Genomic DNA, 23,435 nt, shown 5'->3' with positions numbered 1-23,435 from the left:
AATTCCAACTCTTTACATTTGTTTCCCCATTCTCTTGAATTCAAACAATCTGAGAAGGACATTCAAACTCAAGGCCATGATGTGGAGCCTCAGATAGACTTCTGCTCAAGTTTGAGAGGTCAACGATCAAACGATTGGACACTAGTGTGGTTAAAAATCATCCCATCTAAAGTGACACAGCTGATGCTTTTATTCTGAAAGCCTTGCCGCTCATGTCCCAGGTGCGTATTCCTGGTTGCTCTGTCGGTCACCTGCTGCGGACTTTGCCTGCTCGACTCCGCCCCCCCCCGTCTTGTGACAGCGGCTTGACAGAGTGGGTGCGCTCGTGTGATCAAGGATTCTGACAAACAAAAGAAACCGGATACAGACCTCCGTCAGCTCGCCACATGTGAAGTCATTCCAGCCTACTCAAACTAGTACACGACTATAGCACCACAGGTCGCTACATGAAAATAGTAAATAGTTCACAATATCACTGAAACAAGTGGGAATGCCCGAGTTTTAAACACACGTCCACACTCCTGGTGAGCACAGGACATAAATCAGTTATTAACTTTTTATGTATTTACATAGATTAAACATTTAGAAATACACAGTAATAATGAACATGGAAGGAAAAATCCCAAATGCTCTGGAAGCATAACACGGTGAGCGTGTACGGTCCAGATGTTCCTAGAAGACTGAAGGCAGGTGTTACATGGATATTTCTAAATCCTAGATCCCCAAACTTTTCCATTTCTACAGCTCTTCTCCCAAGTAGATGAGGCTCAGAGTGCACTTCTGTGTTTAAATACATTTTCTTCCATTAAGTTATCTCGTGCTTAATACCAATTACCCGCAACATAAGCGTGTCAGTCAGGGTCACAAAAGGATTCCTCGTTTTCCCTTTGGTCCTCCGTGCTGGTTCCACAGTGAGCTTGAGAGAACAGATGTGTAATGTGAGGTTGTAGAACTCTGTGTTGCACTTCAAAGCATCTTCAAAGCATCTTACAGAAAAAAACTGCCTTTAATATGACTGAAAACAATAAGACCGGTTAAAAACATACTGGAATAATGTTCTGTTCCTTCTGTTGTACGTACATAAATACCATCACTTGTTATTAGAAGTTACAGAAATAAAAATGCATGGAAATAAAACAATGAGACATTTACAACATTTAAATGAGATGAACGTCATAGCTCATTGTTATCTTCTCTTTTCTTTTTTAAAAGACTTGTTGATGAATAGGTATTATATTAGGAAAACAATATACACATGAATCCACAAAATACTATCATAACCTGGACCGACAATATATTAGGTGAAGTGGGGCTACATATGACTTTTAAAATACTTTTTCTTTGCATATTCACCATTTACACAGTTATTAGTCTTTGGCGGTGCTGGAAAGCTGATACATGAATGCAGTGAACAATATTCTGCTGCAGTGCTGCAATAATCGACAGTGTAAACGTTGCAGCTGGTAGAAACTTGAGTCACCGTGTTTAATCTGGTGACAGTGTCAGAGGTCTCGGGTCTAGATGCGGGAGAGGAAGCCCAGATTGAGGCTGGCGGGGATCTGGATGTCCTCCAGGGCCACAGAGGACGGTGTGAAGGGGAGGGTGACGGAAAAGATCTTCTTCGTGTCCATCATCAATGTGGTCGACTCAACTCTGTCTTTCAAAAGGTTCTAAAATGTAGAAAGAATAACAAATAGTGAAACAAACATGATATAATCGCCTTAATAAGCAGAAACTGCGGATAAAGCATCCCGACATTCATTGCAAACTTACAAAACCTCTACTCACTTGAATAGTTGTGATGAAAGTGGTCGACACTCGCTCCTCAAACTCAATCATTGGGGTGTACAAGGTCAACACTTTGACAATCTGCAAAGAGAAACACACGGGGATCAAAGCACCATCAGCACCATCAGTGTCTGCCGATGAAGAGGGCAGAACCTTCACTGGTACCTGTGCTGTGGTGAGGGCGGAGCACATGGTGCAAATAACTTGTGCGTCTGCCTCGGTGTTCTTCTTGATCTGTAGAAGCCGTGCCGCCTGTACGAGAGGCTCCAGAGTCTCCTTGGCACCGCAGTCTGACATCTGCCTCTCCGTCAGCCACTCCTCCAGGTGCCACACGTTGTACCTGAAGCCAGAGGCACCGGACAAACCACTCAGACCAAACCGATGCAGCATCGAGCAAGGTCCAATCTGTTCCGTGACACCAGAGTACGGTTCATGGCGGATAAAAAGGTTCCGCTTGTACGACAGTTTTGTTGAGCTTAATGCAACTTTGAGCTTATTCAACAGTCTTTTGAATGATGTTCTTATTCGCCTTATTTATTTTAAATGAGTAGTATGGTCTTTTTCTGTCCACAGTCCACAACACTATGAGGATGAATGATTGTATTTAATCTTTGTAACATTCCGACCACTTTCTGAGATGCTGCCTGAGAACGCTTGCTTGATGTACGCGTGCACTAACACACCTCCAGACACTCTTCTGCGCCTCTAATTTCATTGCATGGAGTATAACAGCAACTGGCTGATGACCACTCTGTGCGGTACCTGATCTGCAGGCCTTTACTCCAGCAGCACATGTCCTTCCGCAGCAGCAGGTGGTTGAGTGTGACCGCGCAGATGATGTAATACTGCTGCTTGACTAGCTGTTTAATGAGGTCCAAGTCCATCCCGTGCTGACTCATGGTGCTGAGGAAGCCGCCAAGACGCTGCAGCAGGACTTCCACTGTAACAGCCTGATCGGGGAAACTGGTGCTCCTCTTCCTCAGGCCGGTCGGTTTGGACCCCAAAACACCCTGGATTATCTCGTGCTCCAGCATGCTGGCCACTACACAAAAATGTACGAATTGAGGGAGAAACAAATGTATAGGCTTCTGTTATAGTCAGCAGAAGAAGACATTGTTACTCGTTGTGTCTGGTGAGTTTATGTCTTCTCACCAATCAGGGGCTGCAGGGTGACCTCCATGCATTTGACGAGCTGGCGGTAAATTTGGATGGCTAGATCACCGTAAACCTGCTGGTACTCAGACAGTTCGAAGTTGGCCAGGCAGTGCTCGTTCTGCTTGGCAGTGTTGTGCGTTACGAAGGCCTGCAGTGAATAGAGGTCGTACAGACATCCGGGGTTAGTTAAGGGACACGTACAGATGTAAACATCATTCTGATACCAACGCCTTCTCAAGCTCACCTCGTCTCCACTGTACTGCTTCAGACAGTGCAGTAATCTGCATGTGTTGGCCAGCCAGAAAGACACCACTTCAAAATCACTTCCTCTCCTCTGCAGAAACAGTGTGAAAATGGATTCAAAATAAAAGCATCCCTCATTTTTTGTTCACACACGCATGTCAAACTTTAGTTATATGCTGCACCTTAATGACGCCCTTGATGCTGCTGATGGTGGAATTGAGCAGAGTGCTGACTCTCTGATCATCATTCACGTTGTCTGCATAGCGTACGCACATGAAGATGATGTAGGCCGGAAGCCCGGGGATGAAGCTGACTGCAACACCACGAGGCTTCAGATCTGAGAAGATTACAGCATTTAAAAAGCGAAATCCACCAGGGGAAAAAATGTGGCCTTGATCTATGAAAAATATTTGGTTGCAATTATCAAAATAGTTAGAGAGTAAAATAGGTTTCTCATACCTACGACCAGTTTCTTAACCAGGCGGGTCTCGTCGCCCTCCCTGTACGCCAACATGCCTCGGTACTCTTTCTCCTTGCGGGTGATATTCACCGCTCTGACGGGAGCAGTCATCACGGGGGCTTTATTCTTTTGATGAACACTCGCTGAATACAACAGAGACACAACGTGAGAAGTCACAGGATGAACGTTGTTCTAATGTCGTCTAGAAAATGTAGCGACACATTCAATGCCGCGTGGTTACCTTCAAATTCTTCCACTTTTTTAATGTAAAGTTTCAGTTCTTTTGTCAACTTGCGTACAGTTTGGACTTGTTGCTCTTGCTGCTCCATGAGTTCCTACAATCATGTAAACACACTAGATTGGTGGGAGGGAAAACTAAACTTTCATATTGTGCACAAGTGTATATTAAAAAAAACAAATTAAAAGAACATCTGTGTAAATAGCAACATGGTGAGAATTATTTATGTCCCATAAAAACACTTTCCTAACTCTCCTGTATTTTCTTGTACATTTGTTTGCATTATTTGTTTTGCGGGTACAATGTTTACTCAAACAACAATACATTTAGGAACATTTTAAAAATAAAGGCCCTAAAAAAAGGTAGAGATCCACAATATAAGACAGTGAACTCCAACTGCTTATTATAAAGGAGCGCTGCATCGTTATTACATAATAACTGATAATAATAATAATAATAATGCATTAAATTTATATAGCACTTTTCGAAGTACGCAAAGACACTTTACATCCCATAATTAAAACCTAGAAGCTATACAATATAAATAACTAAAATGACAATGAAAACAATAGATAAAAACAATAAGAGCGTAGAGCGTGACAGAAGGCAGAGTGATCACTCACCAGGTTCTCGTTGGTGAGCCGGGTCATCTCGTGCTTCAGGCTCGCCTCAATGCGGGCGTCTTCAGGCAGGAGGAGGCTCTGGGCCAGCAGCTTCTGCTGCTGCTCCTTTTCAGCCTTGAACTTATTCACCTCCTCAAGCAGCTTCTTATACTCCACGTGGCCAGCACGTTTCTGCTCCTGCATCTGGCACACCAAAATTCTGGAAGATGGACGGATAGTATTCGATTCCACATGGTTCGGTCTTGCATTTGAACAAACTAATTGCAGAATATTATTTCATTACCTATTGGTCTCTTTCATGCCTTCATAAGCCAGCCACATCTCTCCATCTTCATTGAGTGTATAGATGTTAGTGGACCTGAGAAACAGCATCAGAGAATGTAAATAACACATAACTGTACTAAACTAACTTTTAAACTGAGCCCCATGGTCTTACTTGTCAACATCTTGATATGAAGGAACTTCACTTAGATCCAAGTTCACACCTTTCCCGAGCACCGAGTCCTAGAAGTCAGTTCATAGGTGATTTATTATACATCGGAATTGTCTGATGTCTGAGGCATTAAATGCAAAAATATCAATAAATGAATGAAACAATGTCATTTACTTTCTCACCTTATGTTTAAGAGCCTCTTGGCGGACCATGTGGGACCGGAGGAGCAGCACTTCCTCTTTTCGTATCTCCAGTTCATCGTTGGAAGAACCGAGATGTTCCAGCAGGATGCTGTAGGTTAGCGAGCCGGGGACAGGGGGCGCCGACTCACTCTCCTCATTGGTCAGAGACTTTCTCAGCTCATCTAGATCCTGCTTCAGCTTCTTGTTGTCAGACTCCAGTTCTTGCCGCTAAAGACATTTAGAGAATCACCAACAAGTTAAACAGATACAAATTATTTGTGTTTCTATTTCTCGTAACGTTCTTGTCGCTGTTTTACGGTATGTTAATATGAGGACTCTTTGAGGACATCTCCTTTTTGATTCGTTGAAAGAGATCTTGCTTTGACCCCACAGTCATACATGTACCTGAGGAAGTCATACCTTCAGTGTTTCCAAGTCCAGTTCTGCTCGGCCAACAGTTATCTGCTCCTCCACCTCCTTTTTTGAAAGATATAAATGTAAATACAAACCATTCAACAGAAAATACGAATAGCTTGCTGATATAAAACTCTTCTGTCTGTTTAGTGATTTCACAATTAATTTCAGTCCATACTTTTGCCTTTTCTTCTTGGGCTTCTTCTCTGTTATCCAGCTGCAGCCAGAGCGACTGTTTGTCCTGCTCCAGTTCCTTCACTCGTCTTTGCAGCTTCAGGAGGATCGACAGGTCCACCGTCGCCTGGGTCTCATCCTAAGAACACACCACGAGCATCGGCTGACTCTCTTCACTGACTGACTACAATGCTGCACTAATGGGATTATAACACAGACAAGGCCGGAACTAAATGCTCCCACAGCTGCTCCAAGAAATCAGTGTCCAGTGTTGGTCGCCCCTGTGATCATTTATTATCACCAGCATTGTAACCGCCACGTCGGGAAAGCTGCCTTTTGGAAACGGTTTAAGTTGAAATTAAATGAAAACTAGAATGTGTTGTAACTCGCTGTGTGTACACTACAGCTGCTTTTCCTTGATAGAAAATACAAAAATGTCATGCGTACATGGGGTGAGCATTTCATACTCAACATGATGATTTTAGGCTGGTGTGTGTGTGTGTATTTATATAAAAACTACTTCTAAGCATTTCTGACACTGCACCAAACTGGACTATTGTGTAGCTGTGGGTTCTACCTCTGCTTGTTTGGAGCCGTCTTCCCCCTCCGAGGAGCAGAAGCTCTGACTGAACTCAGATGAGTTGCTGCTGTAGTTGGAGTCCGTCCTCTTGTGACCAGATTTTCTTGAACTCTGGTTCTGTGTGAAAAAAAACAAATTACTGAAGGAACAAGCTGTCAGACAATAGCTTATTCAATCATGAAAAACCCGCTTCTAATGTCACATGTCATCTGTACACTGACACATTGTGAACCTTTTACATGTTGGTACAGGCACATTCTTTGTGTGTATCTTTGTAAGCTACTGTCACTTTGTAAAAAGGTTCTCATGAACGACTGAACCTTTTGATGAGACGCCATCAAATGAAGTGACCATGTTGTTAATGAAGTGTTCCTTACAGCGCTGAGATTCATCTCGTCCTTCGCGTCTCTGTGCCGCTCCTCCAGGTGCAGGTGTTCACTCAGGAGACTTTGGTAGCGAGAGCGCTCTTCAGCTAAGTCCTTCTCCAGCCTGTTTGCACTCTCAACGTTGGTTTTGATTTCTGAAATAAAACAGTTTTTATTCACCCTAAATGCAGTCGTTCCTGAAGGACTGTGGAGGCTGGAAGTGGACTGTTCAGTACCTGTCAACTGATCTGCTTGTTCCAGGTTTTGTTTGCTCAGTTCATCTTTCTGGCTGATCAGCAAGCTGTTCCTTATATTAAGGTCTTCTAGCGCCTGAATGTGAGAGGAGGCAGAATCTTGTGATCTTAGGCCCAGATCAGCGTTTTTTGCAGTTTGCTGTTTTTGCAAGGCAACAACCGAATGAGTGCTAGTGTTAGCTTAACTCAAATCATGAACTGTACAGTGAAAACAACCGTAATAGTACGGTGAAAACAACTAATTGGCCTCCAAGCCAGCTGTTTTGGTTTCTGATCTTTGTAAGTTGTACAATTGGCAAGGTCACATCGGTCCAGGTGTCCGACAAAAGCCACAATGAGAAACTTTTCTGATCTGACATGAATTTTGTTCAACCCGAGGCGTTTAGGGTGCTCCTGAAAAAACGCGAGGCACGCAGCAACACAAAAGCCGTGTGCAAAATGCTTCACTCGCATTAAAAACAATTACAAAAAGCCGCCCCAGGGTGATACAACATTCTCCGTCTGACCAGGGCCTTAGTCTTTAAACCTATTGGGGACGAATAAAGGTATATATCATATCATATCATATTCATTATGGCTTTTAAGCTTTAAGAGAACAACAAAAGTGGAACAAAATAAGTTAATAAAATGCCCAAAGTCATAAGTCTTTTGTAACTCAAATATTATCATCCAGATAATTAAAGAAGGAGCGCCAGAATTGTCGTGAGGTGGCCGAGCAGTCAAGTTGCATTTATCTAGATGAAGTAGGCCTACCTGAAGCGTCTGCTCCTTGTAGACCTTGGTGTGCTCTTCCAGGTCATCTTTCTCTCTGCGGGTGTTGTCCAGCTCGTGCTGAAGGAAGGAGAGCTGCTCCAGCAGCGAGGGAAGCTTCACGGCCTTGACTCTGGCCTCCTGCTCGGATCTACGTAGGTTTTCAATCTCTCTGTTCTGTTTCTCTCTCTCCGTAGTCTGAGTCTTCTCCGTAACATTCAGCCTTTCACTGAGCTCTCTGTTGTCTTTATGCTGCAGGGGGAGAAACACACACACATGCTAAGCATGTGATACGACGCCTCCCTAACTAACACAATTACACAAGATTCCCACACTCACACAATACTCACCTGTTCATTTATCTTGTGCTGCAACTGCATAATCTTGTTCTCCATGCCAATGTTGAGCTTCTTGACACGCTCCACAGAGCGAGCCTCCACTTTCAGCTTCTTTAGTTCCTTCTTTGCCTTCAAGCGGCGCACACAGCTCTGCAGCAGGACGATGGCTTCCATGGTGCGTTTGTAATGCTTTCTCGCCTGCCAGCCTTTGAACCACTTCTGGATGACAAGAGCCTTTTGCTCAAATATCAACTGCGAAAAAAATAAACAAATAAGTGAAATGATAATGAGAAGAATATTTGATGGTATATACTGTATATTTCTACATAAAATAATAATAAATAAATATAAACTACGTACATTCATATATATATACAGGACTGTCTCAGAAAATTAGAATATTGTGATAAAGTTCTTTATTTTCTGTAATGCAATTAAAAATTTTAAATATTAAAAGAATAAAAGGCTTGCAATATTTCAGTTGATTTGTAATGAATCCAGAATGCATGACATTTTTGTTTTTTAAATTGCATTACAGAAAATAAAGAACTTTATCACAATATTCTAATTTTCTGAGACAGTCCTGTATATACTGTATATAATAAATAAATATAAACTACATACATTTATATATATATACATACATAAAATAATAAAAAATAAAACCAAACTATATATATATATATAAATATATATAAAAAACATATATATATATATATTAAAAATATATACAAAAACATATATATTCCTTGTTGCAGTGCTAGGAACTTATACAAATATATATATATATATATTCCTTGAAGTGAAATGATAATGAGAAGAATATTTGATGGTATATACTGTACATTTCTACATAAAATAATAATAATAAATAAAACAAAACTATATACATATATATATGAATATTAAAAATATATACAAAACCATATATAATCCTTGTTGCAGTGCTAAGAACTTATAATATTGGAATATATATTCCTTGTTACTTCAGTAAATGGACCTACGCTGTTGAATAGAAATGCAATTCTATTGGCAAATGCTCGGTATAAATTAAAAACAACATTTAATATTAAAATGTAAACGAGGTCAAAAAGGTCAGTATGAATATTGTCCATCTCTTTTCATATGACTTCATCTTTTTGAATCCATCACAGCGCTCCAGGTTTAGGAAGTGCAGAACAATCTGGAGTGCTCTGCTGCTACAAGGCTTCACCGCCTCAACAATGTTATTAACGGAAGCCGTCACATCGGGGCTTCCTTTGAGCTGGAAACTTTTCCATTGTATATTCTTGAGGCACTGATTCCTGTTTTCTTGGTGGCACCCAATAAATCCAGTGTGGTTCATGCAATATTAAACTATCAGGTTGAGAAAATACCCTTTACAACCTTTTCAAGCTCCAGAAACAAACTCAAATCAAGGCTGATGTTGATATTGCCTCTTGAAATTATGTTAGTTTATCTAATTTTGAGCATCAAACCTTCCAGAAAAGGAGACCTTACAAGTGTTGAATTATAACACCCAATTGTTCGAGCATCAAGCCTGGCATTACCTTGTAGTACTGCTTTCTAGCCATGTAGGCCCTCAAGAAGCACTGAATGGTGAGAGCTGCAGAGCGCTGCTGCTGGTAGCGTGTCCTGGCCGCCCACATGCGCACATTGCGCTGAATGATAACAGCTGCTCTGGTTCTTCGCAGAAACTTAACATAGCTGAAAGAAGAAGAAAAAAGCATGTAAGACATTTAAAATATCTCCTGTTTCCTCTTCAGTTTTTTAACGTCTCCACTCACCAGCGTGCCTGGTGACCTCGTACATGTCTCTGGATGGTGAGAGCAGACGCCCTCATCCTCAGGTACTTGCTGCGGGCCAGCCAGCAGCGGATGGTCTTCTGGATGCGGACACAGGCCATTCGCAGCATGTCAGAACGCAGCTTCTCCAGGTAAGCTACCTGACCCGCCCTGAAGAAGATCTTGTTTTTGCCAAACTGATACTTATCCTGATCCTAGGAAACAAACAGAATATGAATTAGCAAATGTAATATGTAATGTTCCTGTGAAAGTTAAGTTGTTTCTGATATTATGGGAAAGCTTTCATACAATTCAGACATACCGTTACAAGTTTTTCGAGGAGATTTTTGCAGGTTTGTTTTCTGTCATGAAGCACATCCTTTTGCTTCATGAGGACCCGGTAGCGACTAAAGAATTCCTGATAGGTCCATCTGCAATAATGATATTAATAAGACAATTGGATGGATTATTTGTATAGATCTGTGTATTCTAAACACATAAACTGCCCATGGCTATGTGCTGCGCCGGATAATGTTATATATTACCTAGATGGGAAGCCTGCTGCTGAGATTCGGATTGTTTCGAGGATGCCACATGCTCGCAGCTGCTGCACTGCCCTCATCGGATCCATGCTTTATAAAAGGTAAAGAACATACAAAACACCTGTAACAAAAGTAAGGGTACTACTCTTTCATAAGTGCTTATTGCAGATAATCATAAAGAAAACGAAGAGTTGAAGTTATCCTCACAAGAATGGAGATTTGTTGTCATTTGGCTTGATGCAGCGTACATAGTGAGGAGTTGTAGCATTTAACGTGTCCATCAGCAGATGTAGAGACTGTCGGAACTGAGTAAAAAGACAACGATAAATCCTTGATGAGTAATTATGAAAATACAAAAATTGTAAAACATTCAGTTTAAATATTAAATATCAGATTTTGATAGATTCACTTCAAAAGGATCCATATCGTAAATGTTTTGGAGGTTATTTATTTCCTTAAAAGGCAATTGAGTCTGACCAGTTGAGGAAAGATACATTTCAATAATGCATTATCCCACACCCCCAGATGTCAGGTGGCCCGCTCTGACCTGAAGTCCAACAGTCTTCTTATTATCCCGCTGGGCCGGACCAGTCCTTCCAGCGACACTAGCTCGCTTCTTCACAGAACTTGTTGCCTTCTCATCGTCCTCAAACAGCTTCAGCAGCCAATCAACCTTAAAGAAATATTTTCCGATGTCAGACAAAACACTAAGTATTCATTGAACAGCAGATGGCAGTGTTTGCAATCTGAAATGAAGATGTTGGTGTATTTCCACGAATAGCTGTGGTTAAACACTCTAGGGTGTGTGCCCATGCACTTACAACACAAATATATATTTGGTCTTTATTTTGAATCCATGTGAGCTCCAAAAACTAACTAACTGAGAAGAACAAGACAGAGACAATATAACTAACTGCTTATAAACCATTTCACCTTGCTCTTTTTCAGCACATTCATCTGCTCCGCATTGACTGTGTCCCGGTTTTTCTCCAGGAAACCTTCACACTCGTACTCCACCTAGGCACAAGGACCGGGTCACACATTGTTCCTTCACCAAAAGATTAAAAGGTCATATCCACCATTAGAAAGTAAAAAGTAGAAAGATCAGTACTATTCTAATAAATAGAATCATCAAACATTAGTGGTGAAGACATAATTCTGACTTTGCAGACAAAGTTATTAGAATTTCTCACTCCCTTGGCGCTCTTAGATGAGATAAACATGAGTCATCCATCCATCTGCTGACCTTCTGAGATGTGTTGCCACCTCAGCACAGCCCACACAACCGTGTTTTACCTTGTCTGCAAAGTGGTGGATGATGAAAGCTCTATTTGACATCCTGGGTTTATCAAAGAAAGCATTCTGCTTCAGGAGAGTGTTGTACAGTTTCTGGGCCCATGTGTCATCAGAGCCTTTGGGCATCTATGGAAACAGGAAAAGCTGACACATCATTTACTCATGGTCTTAGTCATAACCTCCAAACATAGCACGGTGGAGATTCCTCCAGTGGAAAACTAGTTTAACTGAAAAAAAAAAAAAGGAAACTGGCATTTTACTTTGCACTCCTCATCCAGAAGGTCCAGAACCCCCAGCTTGGCCTCAATCAGATCAATGCACGGCTGGTTGTCGTCAAAGTCAATCAATGTCCACGGGATCTCCTCTTTCATGTACTCCTCCTGCTCCAGTTTGAAGACATGCTAGAGGGAGTGATAGCTGGGAATGATTAACGAGAACGATTTGACTGCTAAATTAACAAGTTGAGCGAGAAGAGACCCGGACCAGGTTGAACTGCTGCTGAAGCTTCTCGTTGGCATAGTTGATGCAAAACTGTTCAAAGCTGTTGACGTCAAATGTTTCAAACCTGAAGGAAAAATACATGTGAAAATATAAACACGTCTGGTCATCTCGGGAACATGAATGGAAAAATCTCAAACCTGGAGATGAACACATACCCGTAAATGTCGAGCACACCGATGAAGGAGTGTTTCTTTGCTGCAGACTTCAAGGCATTGTTGATACTGCACACGATCCATCTAAAGAGTCGGGCGTAGATGTGCTTGGCTAGGGCATCCCGGCCATTGACCGCATTCATTTTGGAGACAGGCTTGACAAAGGTTTCTGTGGCCGTCTGGAGTTTCCTGTGACATAACCAGTGGGCCATTTCTTCATAGGCTACACCCATCAACTCACAAAACACCATCAGGTGGACATTGTCCGGCTGGAAATACATTAACATTAATGAACTTATACGGGTACGATGTAAAATTACCAAGTATACTCCATAAAATGATCTTATGTTGTTTTCATAGGTAAAGTGTGTTTACCGAGATGCTGCTTTTGTCTGCTGACTGATCTTTCACCTCCACATTGCTAAGATGGAGAATAGCTGCCATAATTTGGTAAATTGCCATTTGATCACTTTCTTTGATCCCTACAATGAAAACAGAACAATAAAACAATAAGAACTCAATCATGTAAGGAAAGCTGGAAACAAAAACAAACAAAAACAAAATGTATTTGTACAGTAATGTCTATTCAACATGATGTAAAAGCAGCAAAACCTTATTAAAATGGAATAAGCCCTGACCTAACTTTGAGAAAGCACTCCTGGTATTGCACAGCTCTGCGGCATCATCCACTCCATCTATGACTGGGCTCTGACCCTGGTTAGTACAGTGGAAGTCATCTGCGCAACCTTCAAAAACATGAATCATATAAAACATTGTGCTAAATAGACCAGATAGATCAGATTCATCAAAAAACTTGCTAAAATGACAACTAACATTTTGGTGACTCTCATACCTAACTTGAAGGCTTTAAACTCTGGTAAATGTGAAGAGGCACACAGCTGGTAGAATATATGGTAGTTCCTTTCTTCGTCGGTCTAAAAGAAGTGCAAAGAGACGTAAATAACACAAGTACTGCATGCACGTTCTGTGAAATTGATAGCCACTTTGGCTGTAGATGCATGTATGAACTGTAAGCACGTTGTGAAACACACGCTTATCTCTTGAAAATAGTTCAGTTGCTTTACAAAGCCAAATGTGATGCCATCTTTGAGCCAAGGGCGAGGCAGTGGGAACTGAGTGATGTTCATGTTGTTTGTAATGACGTTACTAAGGTGTACACATGTTACATGCACATGATAGTGTTTTAAATCAAGGTGATGCACATAAGATACAGATGTTGAGAGGGCCACATTTAGACACTTGACCGTAGTCACATGAAGGAAATTTACCTGAAACACAACTCTAGACTTTTCCAGTAAGTAGGTTCTCATGTTAGCCCCGATGATACGATGCTTCTTGTCAAACCCAATCTCAATGTACTTCCCAAAGCGACTGCTGTTGTCATTCCTCGTTGTCTTGGCATTCCCAAGAGCCTAGAGGAAACACACAACAGGCTCTCAGTAACTTGTGTCATTTTGTCATTTTGTCTTATTCTCCTGCATTGTCCATATTACCTCCATGATGGGGTTGGAGGCCAGGACTCTCTCCTCAACACTGGCCTCACTGGAGGAGCAGCTGACTTTGGCAAAGTAACGCATAGCATACTTAGCTGAGACGGTTTTGCCAGCTCCCGACTCACCACTCACAATGATGGACTGGTTTCTTTCATCTCTGTCTCAAAGGGTGAGATGACATGCAGACCAAATATCAGCTGACAACATTTAGAGTATCATCAAAAATAGACATACATTTTCTTTCAAATGTACAAGGAAATATATTTGGAGGTTCCAAAACCTGGCCATCTGTTTGTATGCTTCTTCTGCTACTGCAAAGATATGGGGGTCCATGTCTCCCATGTTCTGTCCACTGTAGGCATTGATGATGTCCGCTTCATAGATGGGAAGGCTCTCATAAGGGTTGATGGCCACCAAGACAATCCCTAAATACCACAATGAGAAAGATTCTCTGTGAGCATCAGCGTAAACGTATGTTATCTGAAATTGGTTGAAACTAATAAATGTCGTTGTTTCATGTATATTATTTATCACACATTCATAGTAATACATTGAATGTGTGTTCCTTTAAGAGCAGCGTGCACCACAATAATCAGCATGATGTACTGGAGATTATCTCAGTGAGCAGGGCTCCAAAGTCTACCGTGACAGTGATAGTGTGAGTCAAAGAAGATGAAGCTTATTACCACAGTATGTGTAAATCAACTTGGAGTCGATAAAGCGCACTTTGAGGTTGTGTAGCACTGCAGGCTCGTGCAAGTAGCTGAGAGCTGTGAGGTCATTTTCCCCAACCAGGATGTTAGGGTTTCTTAGAGGTGGGAGGTTGTTGGTTCCGGGGTCTATTTTGTATTCCACCTCCTATAAAAACACAAGACGTTAGCTATAAGTACCCACAGTGTGAGCCTAAACAAAAAGTAAGTTGCTGTTGGAACAAGTTGGAAAAAAGATCAAATTAAATAAAAATAGATGGTTGTTCGTGTTCAGTCAAGATAACTCGTTGGTCTTATTTCATTACCTGAAAGGCATGCACAAACTCGAACCTTTCGCAAAGTTGCTCGAGGTGTCTTGGGAATCTATTTGCATTTCGCAAACAGCACAGAGTTCTTGTAGAGAAAAATTTCCACGGCTCTGAACACACCCATTCCCACCTCTGTGCCTCCATCTGTATGTGACTCGTATGTGTGTGTGTGTGTGTGTGTGTGTGTGTGTGTGTGTGTGTGTGTGTGTGTGTGTGTGTGTGTGTGTGTGTGTGTGTGTGTGTGTGTGTGTGTGTGGCATCCGCCTTACCGAGCCATCCTCCAGCTGCAGAGTCAGCTTCAGGTCGCCGGGGCTGTAATCTTTGGTGAGCTCCGCTGACTTCCACACTTCTCCTGCATCTGGCAGCCATACACGGGCATACTGATGGACACAGTGGGGGGGAGCCCGGGTCAGAGCCGTCCAACCACCTCACAGTCATCCCCTTTTTTAACCAAAAAACTACAACAACACAGCAGTGATATGTGCCTCAGGAAAACGGGCCGGGCGGCTGAAGTTAACTTGAAGTCAGCAGACAGCAGTCATGCGTATAATACGGACAGAGCTACGTTAGAGGTATTTTAAGTGGCAGGCAGATGGGCGGGGGGGGGCAACAAATTTCAATTTAAAAAACCCAAACTGTTCTGTAAATACATCTAAGTGACGAGTTTACTACCATTCCAGACAGATATGCATCACGACAAATAAACTAGCATCACTTTAGCTCAAGAAAGCCGTTAAAACCCGTTGAAACCCAGTGAGCCCGACAGTCCGACCTACCTTGGCGTAAAGTTCAGAGGCTGCCATATGTCTATCAAGTCGCTCACGCAGCCCTGAGAAACTTTCTCCGGCCGCAGACGAGACACTCAAATATTGTATTGACTTCCAAATTGTAAACCGTGAAGTTGTCTGCGCTGCTCTCCCTGCAGCTCGGTGCTCTGAGCCGGGAGGAGAGTTGAACTGTGGCTGCCACAGGGGTTGCCAGTCAGCTGCGCGTGCCCCGACACGTTCTGCTCTCGCCCGCCCCCTAGCGGCCAAACGCGCTCATAACGCATGGAGGATCATTGTACCCAGTTAATATGGAAAGGGACCGTAATCTAGGAAATTAGGGCTGTGAAACGATTAAAAATTTTAATCGGGTTAATCACAGGTTTTTGTGGATTAATCATGATTAATCACATATTACCGATATTCTCGGTATATTTTGTGAGAACATAGAGATTTATGACAAAAGACGGATATATACATTTATACATTCTTCTATACAATGGTGCTGCAACTCAGCAGTTATTTAGCAGTTTTCTTCCATATGGAACATTAATACATCTTCATCCTAAACAGAATGTTTAACCCTCCTGTTACCTTTCGGGTCAATTTGACCCCATTCAATGTTTAATGTCGGTGTTCTTTGGGGTCAATTTGACCCCAGGCTGTTTTTCACTGTGTCAAACATATCAGAAATATCAACTTTTTATTTATTTAAAGGGCTATTTAGGTAGTCAACAAACAAACATAAAGTACCTCACACTTAAACTTGGGAAACAATATTAATTCTAATAATTTTCTGAGGTTTTAATTGCTGGGGTCAAATTGACCCGAGGGTAAAATATGTTAGTAAATGTAAAGGTAACAGGGTTAGGGTTAAACAGAGCATGTTTCTCTTGTTTGTCAACCATTAACTCCACCATGATACAATCTAAAGGTGGACAGATTGACAAGTGACTTTTTTTGCTCGGTCCCGATGCGCGCGCACGGAGCTCTGTGGCGCGCCAGACGGAGATCGATAAGTGTTAACGCAACGCGTAGAGACAGAGATGACATGCTGCTGTGGAGATACGATCAACAACAGACGTTTAGTTTAATAAAAGAACAAAGACGTGCTCTAGAGAACATGTCAGGGGGCGGGCCAATCTCTTTAATGTCATGCGATCTACCGACACTACGCCGCGATCGACTGGCAGGTCGCGATCGACGTGTTGAGACCCTGATCTACAGGAAGTAAAAGTCGTAACAAGGTTTCCGTAGGTGAACCTGCGGAAGGATCATTACCGATGAACAGACCGTCTGCATGAGAGCGGACAGAGTTCAGATTGAAGTGGTGGATTGGAAGCTCATTTTGCAAGTGACTTTTTTTTCGTCCCAACGACCAACAACAGACGGATTGGAAGCTCATTCTGCGCATGCGTTAAATGCGTTAAAAAAAAAAAACTAGTTAAACCTGTAATTGGATTAACTGAGTTAACGCGTTATTTTTCACAGCACTAATTATAATATAAATATTCTGTAATTTGAGACTTTTTAATAACCAGAGCTGTAACTGAGCAGTACACTTATCATGAAAGTGTAATGAACTATATTCTACAATGAAGATACAAGATGCCTTGCAATTCGACAGAAATCAGATGAACTTAAAAAATAAATTATGTTATTGGATTCATTTCAATAAGTTTCAATGTCACCTTTTTATTGAAATTTCACAATATTTCAATGTGCAATTCTCTTGATTTGAGTGCTTCTATTTGTTAAACACAATTGTACACCACTTGCTACATTCCAGATGAAAATAAAGATACATACACAAGTAGACAAGTATTTAACTCAAGTCCACACCAGAATAGTTTACCTCCACAATAAGTCATTGGTCATCACTAATTTGTAAATACATCCTACATTCTATGTATATTTCCCTGCTTACATCTACATTTTCATTAAAGTTGATTGAATCCTTAATATGAATGAATAGTGTAGCAAGTATTTGCTGGCCAAGAAATAATTTTGTTTTCTATACTACTCCATAATAAATGAAAGCAGATTTTGTATCCTTAGACTTTGATCTTACTTACGTTCAATATAAACTGGGCTCTTCTTTGTGTAGGCAGTTTAAATAACATGAGATATTATGCAAAACTATTTTATTTACAAAACAAATGGCAAAGTATGACTGCACATGCACACTCCAGACATGTCATGGGAGTTTCTTTCCATAAAATCCTAAGTGATTCCAGTCAGACAGTGACAGACATTTCAGGCAAAATTCATAACTAAGATTCTCACTGAGGGAGCAAATATTGCTCAAGAGGAACAACGGTTCATTACTTTTAAGGCCATTTTAGAGGTTAGGATGAGATGGACACCAGCAGCAAGTCCTTGCAAACAAATGTCACTAAAATTAATTAAAATACAGCTGGCTATATAGTGTGTGTGTTGTCTAATTGTTGGTACTTTGAAAGCAGAATCAAACAGCTTGATGGAGGACACAAACAATAAAGGATTAGAAAACAAAAAAGCAAGATTACATCACATGTCATCATTTAAAACAGATATACCTCCATATGAGCAGCTGAATACTCCATTTCAAACTGAAAGGCACATCTGTAAATCACACTTCTACATCAATGCAAACTTTCTGTGGTCATAACTTGAGTATTTTTGCCTCAGTAATATGGCAGAACCCTCTGCGCAACTTCTGTTAGACAAGAAATTTGTATGGAGGCATATATCCTTAAAAGTGAAAATGTTACGTGAGATACCATTAACGTCTATTGTTTTTTATAAACCAATCACCATTTCGTTTTTTTTTTTTAAGATCTTGAGAAACATGTTGGGCAACTTTGTCTGATTTAACCCACGGAGAATTCAGTGGCTGACAGTTGTCACATTTTCTCAAGAATTTGGCTTAGTACATTACGTGTTCTTGGAGGATACATAGAAAGGTGAAAAATAAACAAAAAACATAAACAGCAGGTAGATATAAAGTGGGTGTCGGAATGGTAACAAAAGAGTAAACATGAAACCATCAACCAGCCAGTTTGCTGGCCACAATTGACGTCTTTCTTTGCGGCAGGTCCTGAGGTGTTGGGATGTGGCCCCCTGTGATCTCAGTCTTCTCTGTTGGGGCTGATGGCAACTGTTTATTCTTCATTTTGGCCTTGGCCATGTTGTAGTCACCAGAGTCAAAATACTTTGGCTGGACAAATAAGATGTAAAGGGAGAATTATTATTATTGTTGTTATATTGATATTTAAGAAATAAGATGCTAGCAAAGTTTAGGTTCAAAACGCACCCCCTTCTGAAGTCTTTTCCTGAGTAAGTCTGAGCCTCCAGGCTTGGCTCCCAGGTTAGGATACCGGGCCTTCAGTTTGGCCTCCTCTGCCTTTTCTGGACTAATTACTTTGTCCTCCATTTCCTGCAGAAAGAGCAGTGTGTTAATGGCAAATGCTCCACTAATCCAATGGGAGAAAAACTGTGAACGTGTACACGACTTTAGTGATAAATTAACTGCAGTTAAACATTCTGACAGCAGTAACAAATACGACTGATATGCTCGCAATTTATGTTAAATATGTAAAAATTTGCAGACGCCGCCATGAGGGAAAACTCATACTAGTGTTTGCACTGACGTTAGCATAAATGCTCCCAATTAATTTAGCATATTAGCTAACGCTACACCATTAAACAATCTAAGGTCCGCTTTCAAAACACATTTAAACGTAATCGTGGACATATATTATTCACGTAGTCCCAAAAACAACTTGGTTTCTGGTTCGCTCAGAGCTCATTCGCTTGTGACTTAGCATCATTGGTGACATTAGCTCCAAGCTAACTAGCTTGCCGCTAATTTAAGCTAGGAGGCTCGATGTGCTAACGGCGCTGGCGAACGTGAGATTAAACTGTCAATTACGTTAATAGTTACACTTTACCTGCTGTTCCTCCGAAGTGCCCGTGCCTTCAACCTCTTCAGACATCGTTGGATTGAATCCCTGCTTTGTTCGCCAACAAAATTCTGCGGGTGAAACGTTAGCCGTTAAACCAGCTCTTCTGGAAGATGAACGGTGGTTTGAGGGCGACGGAGACGAAGAGGCGGGCGGCGGCAGTCTGTCCAGCAACAGGCCGGGGAATCGATGCCAGAGATGCAGATGGTGAACAGAAGCGTCACATTAATCTGTCCAATAGCCCAACGATCGTTCTAAATGGTTTCTTATCAAGTGTCGTGCTAAAGAAGAATTTTACAATAGGTGCAGTAAAAAAAGGTGAACATATCTCCGGGGCTCAAGTGAGGCCACACCTTGTGCTTCTACACTATGTTTGCATAATTTATGGGGAAGTTGCGTTATTAATTCATGCTTTTGAGCTTTGAAGACTGGCAGCCGGAAAACTCAGCGTTTATCTGCTTTGATATGTTTTTTAATATAAGTCGATTTTCACAATATGAACATATAGTGAATTTATATTTGCTTTTCTCATCATTGCGACACAATATGATCTTTGTTATTTACAAATCGTTGGAATCTGTTAAATTAAGTGTATTTGAGCCTGGAAGATAAAAGATAGTTTTTTCTTCATAGTATTTCGTTTCAATAATCTGTCAGTGTTAATCTACCTGCTGTCAAAGGTCAATCAGACTAATATTTCTCAACAATAGTCATCCTGATCTATATTTCTGTAGGAAATATAATCACGGCAAAAATACTTATAAATATACTTTTTATACCCATTATCCCACACAACTATAGATCAGGTCAAATTATTTGATAAAAGAACCTTCAGTTAATTTATAGTTAAGTGAGTGACAGATGTGCACATGTTGAACATTGCCTACTAGTTAGATAGGTGAATCTCCTTCAATGAGGAACTTACATTATTTACATAATATGGGTGCAGTGTAGGAAAGAGCAGCAAACTATTTTCTTACATAAGTCTTCATAACACAAAAAGCATCAGAAAACACGTTTATAACCACTATGACAATTTAATACAAAACTCAAACGTCTTGGTTTCTCATACTGCTAACAACTATAAGTATTCTATACTATTACACTTGTTGTGGCACCAACTTGTGATTTATTTATGGTAATAGTGTGTTCAATGTGACAGAAAATAAGAAACAACCATTACCCCAAAAGAAGTTTATTAATTTGTTGTTGGTTACCTTTTAACATTGACTGTATTACAAATACATTTTACTATGCAAAATGATTACGTAATTATTTAAAGTTCGAAATAACACTGGAAAAAAATAGCTGGAAGGTATGTGTTTAAATGCTCCTGCTTTGGAGGCCGAGCTTCTAATTAAACCATTACTGTGCCGATCATCAGCCATTTAGAAATGTTAATTCCAAAACTGAAGTACAATATAATACAAGGTGAACTTGTTCACAAGAATCACACAAGAACACATTTCCTTGGGTATAAGATTAGTTAACTTCATCCCCCATGTCCACGTCTTCTTGTAATTTCTGCACCATTTTGGCTTCCAATTGTTTGGCCTTTCCTGTAAAAAATAAAAACAGAACAGACAAAATGTGAACAATGCTAAAATCACAGACTAATCTGAAGTACATTCATAAGTATTGAGCAGTATTTCCCCCCCTCAATGTTTCACCTCCACCAAGGGGGAAAGGCACAATAAGTATCTTTGTTTCCATTATGATGTATGAACATGTGGTAGTTTGTTTAGTGTATCTTACTACATTGTCTTCTTTATACTTTGTTTATTTGGTGACTCTAAAGGTTCTTACCTGCATGTGGTGCTTTGATAAGGTGAATGTTTTTCTTCACTTCGGTGATGTCGTCTTCCTTCTCCAACTGTTTGTTCTTCTTTAATCTATTAAGTGGAGGCAAAAACAGCAACGGTGAGGCAATCATGTTTTTCCAAATTCTGTTAATACTATATTTGTCAAATAAAAACACAACATATAAATGACTTGCTCACCTGTTCATGATAAATCTTGCCTGTCGTTTCTGTTTTATTTCCGCCACCCTCTTCATGGCTTCCACTGTGGAAATTAAAAGTGAAACAACTCTTTAGTTCAAACATCAAATGACACATTTTTTACAGAAAGTACACGTGAGAAACACATTTCTGCATTACCTGTTTTGTCCCACAGATCCCTGTTATACTTAACAGGAATATTTCTACGTTTCTCGAACTCCAGGACATTATCCTAAAAGAGAGGATGTTTGTTGGATAAGTTAAAATAGCTCCAATTAATGTTAAATAGATAGTTCTCGATAGATAACCAACTCACCACTGTCAACTCCTTTCCTGTTGCCTTTCTGAAGGCTTTGGTCCATCTGGTTTTTCTTGGGTTACGCTTCTTCTTGAAGTTCTTCTGGCATTTTGATTTGCAGAATCTGAACGACTATATACATGTAAAAAGAGACACAGAAAAAACCTTATTATAAAGTAAATCAAGAAGAAACCACAAGACTCTGAATGATATGAAAAAATAATGTTCTTTTCAGATTGTTGTTACAAATTGAGTTGAGGTTAAAACAATCTGCATTACAGACGACTTGACATTAAAAGGTCAAAATAAAAATATTGAGCTACATATTCAAGGCATGTTGGAGGTAGTTTAGAAAACAGTTTTACCATTACATACACTGTCAACCATACAAAGCACATTTATTTTTCGTCTGTAAAATGTCTCACGTACTATTTCGCCATCACAAAATGTGTAATGGAAAAGCATATATAAAAGATGTTTCAGTGTGGAAAGGGGATTATAAACCTATATTTGTCTAACAGCTGTTTTCAGAAACACCATATCCATTTCTACATAATTATGAAATGTAAAAAATGGTGACAGATGTTTACAATTATTCACTGTTAGTAATTTAGTATTAAACATAATCTAGTTTAAAATCTAATAAGTTTTAGAACATTTACTGAATAGAAATTTACTATAAAAGAAAAGATTAACCCTTGAATATCACATTTGTAACGCATCTTCTAGCTTTATGACTGTTAAAATCACGTAAAACACATTAGGTGATGTGCGATAGATATTAAGGCGGTACATATTTGTACATCAAACATTTACGCAAAGTTATAACCAGTTTTAACTTCACACATGATGGCGGAGCTGTTTATAATTTGCCCAGTATAACATTCACCTTCAGAGGGCGCCATTACTCCACAGACCAAACCCCGAGGCCTTGTACATTTAAATGTCCAGCTATTCATCAACATACATTTTTCTAAATAAAAGGCATTATTGATCTAGTATTTCAGAACGTATGGCCCAGCTCCACATTGTACATAAGTAAGCGCGGCGGTAGACAACTACCACGATGAGTTGTTTACGTGTGCGTGAGAAACTAAAACCACGCGTCGATCCCACGTGAGCGAGAACAGCGCGTTATGGGAGCGAGCTAACGTTAGCCCGCTAGCTAACGGGTCGACGCAGACAGGCAAACAAGAGCTTCTGTTACAGTTACAGACATATTTAGGCTGAATAAAAGGATCATACCTTGCAGTCGTTCCTTACAAACATAACACCATGCCCGGGGTACACTGGCCCCGAGCAGAAGTAACACTTTTCGATACGCATTGTCGCCGCAGAGATGCTGCGTACGACGAGCGATGAAAACAAGACCGTCCCGTTTCCTCTTCCTCTTCTTCTCTGATCTCGGCTGCTGAAGTGGTTGATCGGGGTCGACTGCCCCCTGCTGGACCTCCTGGCGAACCATCTTCTTCGTCTGTGGAATTTAACGGCAGCATCCATCATTGTTGTCACATTACTGCCATCTTTTGGTTTCAATCAGTTTCTACCAAATATCATCTCGCAGGTTGTAAAGCGTTTCCTCCAGCAAGCTTCTGTCAAACCAAGTTTCTATTGAAAACACATTT

At 40.6% G+C, this 23,435-nt stretch overlaps 3 protein-coding genes across 4 annotated transcripts; all 3 read right to left on the bottom strand.

Moving 5' to 3' along the window:
- Positions 1–987: 987 nt before the first annotated feature.
- Positions 988–15,702, bottom strand: LOC130195604 (unconventional myosin-Va-like). 2 transcript variants are annotated; one of them, XM_056417230.1, is made up of 40 exons: positions 15,581–15,702; positions 15,074–15,184; positions 14,473–14,644; positions 14,067–14,211; positions 13,787–13,943; positions 13,562–13,705; positions 13,126–13,207; positions 12,911–13,018; positions 12,648–12,754; positions 12,276–12,541; positions 12,103–12,184; positions 11,880–12,020; positions 11,620–11,745; positions 11,257–11,340; positions 10,871–10,996; positions 10,531–10,628; positions 10,327–10,413; positions 10,104–10,212; positions 9,785–9,996; positions 9,548–9,704; positions 8,010–8,249; positions 7,663–7,911; positions 6,892–6,985; positions 6,668–6,810; positions 6,288–6,407; positions 5,715–5,849; positions 5,543–5,599; positions 5,123–5,350; positions 4,944–5,011; positions 4,791–4,865; positions 4,508–4,706; positions 3,888–3,981; positions 3,646–3,789; positions 3,369–3,523; positions 3,188–3,277; positions 2,941–3,091; positions 2,551–2,830; positions 1,954–2,128; positions 1,789–1,869; positions 988–1,670 (listed from the first exon to the last, which is right to left on the bottom strand). In XM_056417230.1, the coding sequence occupies exons 1-40, from the start codon at positions 15,605–15,607 to the stop codon at positions 1,518–1,520; spliced, it is 5,472 nt and encodes a 1,823-aa protein (XP_056273205.1). In that variant the 5' UTR covers positions 15,608–15,702; the 3' UTR covers positions 988–1,517. The 2 variants fall into 2 exon arrangements, with proteins under 2 accessions (XP_056273205.1, XP_056273206.1); XM_056417231.1 differs by lacking the exons at positions 13,562–13,705; positions 13,787–13,943; positions 14,067–14,211; ... (1 more) ...; positions 15,074–15,184; positions 15,581–15,702 and having other exon boundaries at positions 12,916–13,018; positions 13,126–13,206.
- Positions 15,703–17,243: 1,541 nt separating this feature from the next.
- On the bottom strand, positions 17,244–19,681 carry arpp19b (cAMP-regulated phosphoprotein 19b). The gene is made up of 3 exons (XM_056417300.1): positions 19,501–19,681; positions 18,864–18,986; positions 17,244–18,767 (listed from the first exon to the last, which is right to left on the bottom strand). Exons 1-3 carry the CDS (start codon positions 19,543–19,545, stop codon positions 18,597–18,599), a joined length of 339 nt encoding a protein of 112 aa, XP_056273275.1. The 5' UTR covers positions 19,546–19,681; the 3' UTR covers positions 17,244–18,596.
- Positions 19,682–20,691: 1,010 nt separating this feature from the next.
- Positions 20,692–23,197, bottom strand: rsl24d1 (ribosomal L24 domain containing 1). Its single transcript, XM_056417299.1, has 6 exons — positions 23,056–23,197; positions 21,829–21,942; positions 21,672–21,744; positions 21,513–21,576; positions 21,319–21,404; positions 20,692–21,071 (listed from the first exon to the last, which is right to left on the bottom strand). Exons 1-6 carry the CDS (start codon positions 23,134–23,136, stop codon positions 20,995–20,997), a joined length of 495 nt encoding a protein of 164 aa, XP_056273274.1. The 5' UTR covers positions 23,137–23,197; the 3' UTR covers positions 20,692–20,994.
- Between the last annotated feature and the right edge of the window lie 238 nt (positions 23,198–23,435).

This window comes from Pseudoliparis swirei, chromosome 6 (assembly GCF_029220125.1).
Source record: "Pseudoliparis swirei isolate HS2019 ecotype Mariana Trench chromosome 6, NWPU_hadal_v1, whole genome shotgun sequence".
Taxonomy (NCBI): Eukaryota; Metazoa; Chordata; class Actinopteri; order Perciformes; family Liparidae; genus Pseudoliparis; species Pseudoliparis swirei.
Note: the sequence above shows the minus strand (reverse complement) of the source record. Positions and strands in the feature narration are given on the sequence as shown.